Source organism: Aplidium turbinatum, chromosome 2, assembly GCF_918807975.1.
Source record: "Aplidium turbinatum chromosome 2, kaAplTurb1.1, whole genome shotgun sequence".
In the NCBI taxonomy this organism is placed as follows: domain Eukaryota; kingdom Metazoa; phylum Chordata; class Ascidiacea; order Aplousobranchia; family Polyclinidae; genus Aplidium; species Aplidium turbinatum.
This window is the reverse complement of record NC_137473.1, coordinates 38,540,819-38,549,870: the sequence shown is the minus strand read 5'-3', so window position 1 is coordinate 38,549,870 and position 9,052 is coordinate 38,540,819. Positions and strand designations below refer to the sequence as shown.

Sequence of the window (9,052 nt, the reverse complement as noted above, 5' to 3'; positions counted from 1 at the left end):
GATTACGTTTTAATAATTGCTTTATTCCACAATGATTTGCAAATAGAAACATTTCATAAAAGTATGTGACGATGCAAGTAATTGACACCAAAGTTTTGGTTGACCAATTGGTTCATAGATCTTCATTGTTGACGTTTGAATTTTGCTTTGGCGGTCCAATTGTCCAGTTGCTCAGCCTTTTACCACCATTGACGTAGTAGCAGTGGCTTGGACAAAACTTCAGAGCTATATCGCGCAGTCATTGAGCTGGTTGGTTATTCAAACAAATTAAATTCGTATATTACCAATCGGAAGTCCATTACTAATCTACACCACATAAATGCGTGCATGACATAGTAGTCATACATGAATCGGTAGTTTGATGTAGGCTTACGTCTTTGGTTTATTAAAAAAGAACAAAAGAAGTAGCCTAAACCATCTATTAACTTAATTGATAAGTTGAGTTTGTAGTTCGAATCGTTTATTGGTTTGTGACAAGTTCTTGATAGTCTGCTGTATCTCTGGTGTTATTGTTAAAAAAATCAAGAACGGAAACTTAAAGGTGATACAAGATCACGTACTGAAACATTCTTTTGCAATTCTTGACATGTTGTAAAATAATTAATTTAATTTTTGCATTGAGATGTAGCCCATGCAGAACAGAATTAAAAATGTAGCAAAGTGTAAGAAAAAGAACTGTTTATGAGGAAATCTTGTGCATTCAAAGCAGTGATCAATTTTGTCATAGAACAGCGCATAACAAGAAATAAATTTTATCAATTTGCGTTGACTCAACGTGCTTAAAACTGATCTTGCATAACATCGACAAAGATTCATTGATGGCGTGATCCTTACGTGACTATAGGTGGTTTTGGAGCTAAAGAGTATAAATACACATATACAACTTTATGACGTCACGTGCTTCACAAAGGTCATGGCATAAAAACACTATCACTAGGTGAATCAAACCTAGGAACCCAGCAAGCACAAATTGTCGTTTTTACATTGCTTTAACGTCATCGAACATTAAAAGAATAAGGTAAGAACAACGAATGCTAGCTGACTAACCAAGCGAACGTAGAATGAACGCAAAGGGATAAAATTTATAGAGTTTGATGAAGCGCTTATTGAGGACAGTCGTCCCAACAAATTGGGTCGGCCACTTCGCAATTCATGCAGTTGTTGGAGTAAGTTTGCCCTGAACAAAAAATCAAGTGTATGTTTGAGTTTGAAATAATGGCATATTATCAAGAGAGCACTAGAGACAAGCCATCTTAACTTTTGAACAAATACCGCTAGATTATTTTTGGAACTAGTAAGCCATTGTCACAATAATAGCAAAGATATCTTCAATAATAATAATTGTTAAAAATAATGATAACATAATGCGATTTTTATTTATAGTTTATTAGACAAAGCTGATCAAAAAAGAAAAATTTAACCAAATTGCCAACTTAAGATCAAAAATTAAATTTTTAATTTGTACAGAAAAAAGAACTGATCCATTTTATTTGGTAACCTTCTCTTTAGCCAAAATATCTTAGTTATGTTTTTATCCAGTTTCGTAACCACGTCATAGGCATAAGCCTACGTTTGCAAATTGATTTTTAAAACTTTTTTGTGTATCCTATAAAGGGACCACAAAAAAGATTCCATTTTCATAATTATGTTTTTCAGTTCCAAACACAGGCCATACCGTATGTTGAAATTTTGGGATAATTCGATCTTCCAAGCTTCTTGTAAAGAGCTCTGAGGCAGATTGTTCTCAGGATGTCCTGATCAACATCCTCACTCATGCACAAAGTTTCGATCATCACGTTAGCCGCATCACGAAGTTGTGTTTTTGCGCTTTCCGAATACTCAACTTTCTGAAAGAAACACCATAAGCAAATGAAACCAAGCAACAACAGCATTTAACGTGATAAAATAAATAAAAATTGGAAACGATTTCGGCTTTACATCTACCTCTTGTCAAGCCTATTAAAAAAACAGATTTAAAAAGCTCTATTAAAACAGTGCTATAAAGTATAAAATATACCTCTGAGTTTACGTACGTAGATTATTACGTACGTTTGACTATTACGTAGAAAAATAGTACTGTATAACACTAGAGAAAACAACTTTACATTGCTCGAAATGGTAAGTTTCCTTGCTAAGCCTCAAATTTGTGAACAGTCTTAAATTGATTATCTCATGCATTTTGTTGTGCTTTGCTTATATACAGTATATAGCCTACACGTTGTCGTATCCAGGCTTAGACCTGGTTGTTGAAGATTTAGATTAAAGTGAACGGGAAGGCAAGGAAGCCAATCTTCGTGTCCACCTTCAAGCAAGCCTTAAAGTGTCTTGCCAAAGACACAGCTGCATGCTCTTTAGCGGTATCGAACTGGCGCACTTTCGAGTGCCGTTCCAAGGCTCTCACCACTCGGCTATGCAGCCGGCAGTATATGCATGAAAATATTGCTAAAAAGTTGAGCTCATCTATCTCTGTGAACAAGGTTCTTTAGAATGTTTATACTAAACTAAAAATGTATTCTATTAAAGTTAATAAATTTTGATTATATTAAAAATTGAATATTAATTGCAATCGTGCAACGTCAAACTTTACGACTTAAAACAATACAAACACTTTGATCTTACCCGATTTTCGCTCACTTGAACCTCTTCTTTAGTCACAGAAGACGCCATTGCAGTCATAACCAGACAAGCCATTAGAACAATAATGGTGTTCATCTTGTATTTTAACTTAAATTTTGTCTTGATACAAAGCGTGAATTTTTGAATATGTTTTAAAGTGCTATATCGATATATTGTTGAGAATGAAGTCTAGCTTACAACGCACAATATTTATACACGACCAGACCACAGCATGCAAACAACGTTATCGCTGTCTATTAGCCTTCACCTTGTCAAAACACTTAAAAATAAACAATCGGCTTATTACATATGATTAAGAAAATATAAAAAAAGAACCACGACACAAATTTGCTTTTCATGAAAATAATATTCTTCGAGTTCAACTGACAGATGTAATGTTCTTAAATTGACTAAATTTCTCAAATTTTGAAGTGACGAGTAATTACGCCATATGAATTCTGAATACTTTGCAAACATGCAGATAAGTCGATTCGAATGTAATATAGATTAGATACTAACAAATGTGATAATATTTGGAAGCACCGGAAGGAATGTCCATCTGCTACACATTTTGCTTGGCGTTATGAGAAAATTTCAGAGCTGCAATTTAGTCTTGTCGGCTTTGATTGCAAATAATTATTATGGACCTCCCAAACATGGCCTACTAAACTGTTAATGGAAAGTAAAACTACAGTGTAAAATGTGCAGTTTAGGTGAAGATTAATCGTACAATAGGCCTACAGTAGCGGATCCATGCAAGGGGTTCTAGGCCATGTGCTCCCCACGAAATATAAAAAAAAAAACAATTTTTCATTTTCAAAAATAACAGCTTTTTTTCTCTCAGCTTGCTCAATCACATCGACTTCGCGTAACTGACGATACAAAGGGGAAAAGCGTGCTGTAGCAAATTTAATGTGATCACAATATGCTCTCAAAACTTGCACTTTTTCAAAATTTTAAACCCCAAAATACCCCCTACTAGGGTAATTACCAACAGGTTAAAAACCTCCTAATACACACATAAAGCACAAACAATTTCATTTTAAATGTCATGATTGATGTTGGAAATTCAAAAACTTTCACGGACCCCATTAAAACGCTTTGCGGAATGCGAACCTCTTGGGTATCTGCATAGCCTATCTCCGGTATTGAGAACGGCAGCCACTTAAGTAAATGACAATTCCTTGCAAGACTGATTGACACCGCCATGTTTAAGTGACTATACCATCCAATTTGTGACCCTTTATAGCAAGGGTCTCAAACTCAAATTGCTCTGAGGGCCAAAAGAACACTTGTAAATCGACTCTAGGGCCGCACCACACAATAAGAAATCAATTGTCTCTCCGTTAGCTCAGTGGTTACGCGCTCCAATTAAGATCAAGCGGCGCTGGTTCGGCTCTCGGGGTGTGCAATTGAGCATGACATTTCAGGACTGCTCTCCATTCAGCGGCACCTAATGGATGGAATAATTCCCGACAACAACACTTCAACAATCGGAAAACTTCACTCTATCAATCTCGGAAACCGGGCCTGCGACAAAAGCCTCTACAAGTCTACAAGTATGCGAAACTACCGGGAATAACCTATCAAGGCTTTGTTAGTCCGAGGGTAAAGATTCAAAACCAACCAATAAGCAAAATAACACAGTGAAAACGCAATAAAAAAGATACTGTGCAGTAGTAAGAACACACCAAGAACGTTAGATCGCAAGAAAAATTAGTAAGAACAAAGAGATGGAAAACACTGTACCAACGCAAAAAAAAAAAGAAAAAGAAAAAACACGTAAATGAAACGACGGACTTGGAGAGCTAAAATCCTGCAATCAACTTTCAAAAACGCGGAAAAAACTAAACTGTTGAAGAATTGACTTCAGCAAGTGCCAAAGTTACCATTGCAATTATGACACAATGAGTGAATAAGCAATGTGATTGCGATGTAACAATACGAGTTTCCCGTACGCAAAAATGGCGCGACAGTAGTGTTAAAAAGTCGTCTGAAGTTTGATGGGCATTTTCAGGTTTTTTGAGCATTTTATCTTCCTATATAGAAAAATATGTACTGTGATTATGAATTATTTCAAAGTTTAAAAGGCATCGCGAGCCGCACCAAAAGTCCTCGAGGGCCGCATGCGGCCCGCGGGCCGCGTGTTTGAGACCCTTGCTTTATAGCATTCAGCCAGACAGTTGATTCTACTCTGAACTTTGTTTGATAATTACTAGGGCCATTTTCATTTTGACCTAAAAAAATATTTTTTGACTGTATTTTTATCACATTTTGACTTTATTTTGACCTAACGAATTTGATTATTTGTAGAGGCCACAATTCTTCCTTGAATTGATACCAGTTAATCCTAGCCAAACATAATATTTTGTCGATTTCAGACTCTGACGTGTGCAATAAAAGGGACTTGTTCAATAAAAGTTTGCCTTGATTGCGATGCTTGTTGTCGCCTCAATCCAGCTTGATGGCGTTTACTTTTCCTGTGGCTTTCAACAAAATACTTTTTATTGCACTTCACTATAAACTCACAAAAATTGCACCTTAAATCACCCCCAGGGATCGAGTTGCATTAAGTTCATCAGGAAAATTTCGACAAATCTGTCTAACTTTTGCTGAAGACGATTTAGCTTGCTTGGCATTTTTGTATCACAGAATTTCAGTAGGCCATTCCTAAAATTCAAACTGTTGATCTTCGAAAAGACCAGGTTTGTGAAGAGGACAGTGCTTCCACTTTTACAAAGCTAGATTACCACTTGTATTACCACATTTGTCCTCAGATTACCACGTTTTTCACTGTGACTTACTTTCCGATTTCCACCGTATTTTGACTTACTTTTACATTAACGAAGTGGCTATTTTTACCCACTTGTTGCCATGACTACAATCAGGTGTTGCCAGAGTTAGGATTAAAGTTAGGAAGGGTTAAGGTAAGGGTTACACTTAGGAATAAGGTTGGGGTTTTGATCTTTACCCAGAACTTAAAAAAAATGTCCAAAATACAAGTTTTTGTTTTTAACAGCTTTAAACTTTTTTCAACTTAAGGCAGAATTCCTTATCTGGCAACGCTATCATTTGGCTATATTTACCGGTACACCATATATAGTGACACTGACAGCACTGGTAAAAAACTTTATAGCCTAGGCTAGGATGCAACCTAATTCATACCCTGGACCATTCGTACCCTGAAAAAATCGAGAAAAAAGTTAAAAAAGCCAAAATAGCACACGGATCTGAGTTTCCGCTTAACCCTAACCCTAAGTTTAAAATTCTTGCGGAAACTCCGATTAGGAACTTCGGCTTTGTTGCGATCAGCGATTTCGGCTTTGTGCTATCTTTTCTGTCGATCTTTTCAGGGTACGAATTAGGTTGCACCGGCGCACCCCATAGGCTAGTAGGTCTAAAACAACTACCGGTACTCAGTTTATTAACAGTACCGGCTATTAACAGTTATTAAAACGTCCGAAATAAGTAAGCAAAGTACTGTATTTGACACCGCAGCCAGAATCGGAAAGACATCTTCACTATGATCACATGGTCACCCTCAGGACGCATTCAAAAATCAAACTGAAAAACAGCCGAACATGCTAGTCGCATTCTATTATAAGTAGTTTTTTGCATATCTGTTCGATTTCGGAAGACAACAGTTTAAATGCTCTTAGCCTATTTATTGATAGTAGGCTATTTTATGTCAAATTTTCAAAATTCATAATTTCCACATTTTGGCAATATTTTCACACAAAATTTCCATATTACCACTAAATTACCCCAAATTTTTCATTACCTCATTTTTACCACAAGCATGATGAAATTTCCACAATTGTGGTAATTTTCACCAAAGCGGAAGCGCTGGAAGAGGAAGTGTTTTATAAGAATAATTAAATACGTAACAATGAATAAACAATGGACAATTTGCGATAAGAGTTAGTGCTGATCCATGTGAGCATTGTGACATATTTCTTGCTGTTATGGGTTAATATGGTTTAATTGTGTCGCAGTTACTGATTTACAATGCTTCTACGAGGATTTTGACAAACATTACTCTCAAGAAACACAAAAAGTTTGTCAAAAGCCATAATTTGACAAACGTTGACTTTATTGTCAATTTTGACTTTATTTTGACCTATAAACTTCATAGAAACAGTCCCCTGTAATTACAAAAGATAAAAGAGTTATGGGTTGAGTAGGAGTCGAAGACACGTCATCGAAATGACTACCACTGCCTAAACCAGGGATGTCCAACCTGCGGCCCGCGGGCCGCACTGTGGCCCACCTGAGATTTTTGTGCGGCCCGCTAGTCATTTTCAATCCAAATAGTAGGTATTTTTAACTTTATGGAGAAAAAGAAGCAAAATGTGAACTTTATAGAAAATGAAGAATGGTTGAATGATTTGTCTTTCTTAGTTGACCTCACGGAAGGGCTAGCTGAGCTCAATTGGCATTTACAAGAGAAAGGTCAGTGATATAGTTCAATGTTCGAGTGAATAAGTAGCTTTACTAGGAAATTAAAACTTTTCATAGCACAACTGAAAGCTGGCGCAATTGTACATTTTCGTAGTCTATCTGAAAGAGCTCAAGACATGTCTGTAAAGTATGAAAAGTAAGCTAAAAGTTATGTGAAGATTTGCTTGAAGAATTTACAGTCAGATTTTCTGTCTTCAAAAAGATTGAAATTAAATCAAAATTATTCAATGTGATAAAGCGCCACCCGCAGACCCATTTTCATTTCAGTGTGATAAAGCGCCACCCGAGTTCCAACTTGAACTGATTGAACTGCGAAGTCGAGAAAGTTTGAAAACTTTCTACAGAGAACACACTCTTCCTTTATATAAAGAATTACATTCATGTAGTGAATTTATTAAGTTAGTTAATTTGTCCAGAAAATTATTGTTTATGTGGGGCAGCACATAGGCTATTGTTGCTGGCAGTTATTTTTATCCATGAAAAACATCAAAACTGCAGAAAGAAACAAACTGACCGATAAACACTTAGCAAACATCCTAAGAATCAAGACAACGTCCTTTAATACAAATGTTGATAACCTCTTAGCTGGAAAACAATGTCAAAAATCTCATTGACTTTGTATTGTAGAAATAAATGATTGTTTCTTTTTATGTGTGTGTTATTTGTTTTTATTTTCAAAGATGAAATTAATGGTTTTTAATTGTTTCTTCATGCACCTATTTTTCTTGAAATTTAATAGGTCCTGCGGCCATTGATTTATTTCAAATGACAATGCGGCCCACTATAATAAAAGGTTGGACATCCCTGGCCTAAACCCTTTAGGCCAGGGGTCACCAAATGGCGGGCCGCATGCGGCCCGCCACGCTTTTATGTGCGGCCCGCAGAAGGTATCAGCGCACAAGTATAACCAAAAATACTTTTTTTGAGGAGTTAAACAGCATGAAGGCAAAAAATACTTTCCGAAAAGCATATTTTCGCTTTGCATACGATTCCACCGACCGACCAATCAGATTGTAGTTTTAGGTGGGGGTCGTTTAAAGTTATTCCAATGCGATGTCCAGCCACACTGTCCCGGTGGTTGATGAAAACGTCTGATCTCGAATTTCCAAAATGTCTGTGAACTATAGGTTTGCTTATTTTAAGTTTGTAAATGTCCTGTAAACACTAATGTGCGTTTCACCGTCATGGGGTTTCACGAGCAGTGTTCCTTCATGCAAGTTTTTGTTGGCAAAATAGGTCGATGTGCCAACTCAATTTATAATAAATTGGCAAAATATTAGATACAAATTTAAAGACTTTTTCTGGTATTATAAAAATAATTAGCTTAGTACTGCAAAATCAAATTTGGGCTGCAAAAATTTGGGCTCAAGGGCTATGGAGAGGTAGAACCTTTTACTGACTGATGCGCAATTATACACAGCCTCTCGTCGGTTACTGGTCCTCACAACCCATGCAAAAAGACATGTTGAAGGGAACTTCAGCCTCTGTCTGTGTAGCAAGACCGTCCCAGCTAAAACCTTTACGAGGAGAGTCTGCTATGCTGATCTGGGCGGATCTAGAGAAGTCAACTCGACAAAATTGTCGAAATTGCTGACAGCAGGGTGATGGATTTCTTGTCTCACCGGAAGCGCCCCAAGATGAGTTCAACAATGAGGTCAGAATAAGATGTTTGGCGGAAGATCCCTACATGTGGACAACGACAAAGATCAAAAATCTCAATTAGCGAGATACTGCGATGTTGGAAAGAACTTTGGAGGCTCTACCACCACAATTTTCATACCTCCAGACTATCTCCTATTATGAACAAAATAAATAAGAAAACAAACTTTAGTTGGTCAGATAGTAGGCCCCCCAGGCTGTCGGCCAGCTCTGTAAAAGCGACTGGGGAAGAGATCCACACTGGTGAAATTGGTTTACATGGTGATGCAAAGCATGCCATTTATGATGTGGCTAGATTAAATGAAACAGTGACAAA

At 36.9% G+C, this 9,052-nt stretch overlaps 1 protein-coding gene across 1 annotated transcript; it reads right to left on the bottom strand.

Annotated features, from left to right (window-relative positions):
* Window positions 1–2,754, bottom strand: LOC145765229 (uncharacterized). The gene is made up of 3 exons (XM_082577015.1): window positions 2,620–2,754; window positions 1,676–1,847; window positions 1–1,177 (listed from the first exon to the last, which is right to left on the bottom strand). The coding sequence occupies exons 1-3, from the start codon at window positions 2,710–2,712 to the stop codon at window positions 1,104–1,106; spliced, it is 339 nt and encodes a 112-aa protein (XP_082433141.1). The 5' UTR covers window positions 2,713–2,754; the 3' UTR covers window positions 1–1,103.
* Window positions 2,755–9,052: the final 6,298 nt, after the last annotated feature.

Coding starts and splice junctions, on each gene's coding strand:
- LOC145765229 (XM_082577015.1), bottom strand. CDS start 2,712: ATGAACACCATTATTGTTCTAATGGCTTGTCTGGTTATGACTGCAATG. Junction 1,848..2,619: donor TTCAAGTGAGCGAAAATCGG/GTAAGATCAAAG, acceptor TGTTTCTTTCAG/AAAGTTGAGTATTCGGAAAG. Junction 1,178..1,675: donor TCCCAAAATTTCAACATACG/GTATGGCCTGTG, acceptor TTTTTTGTTCAG/GGCAAACTTACTCCAACAAC.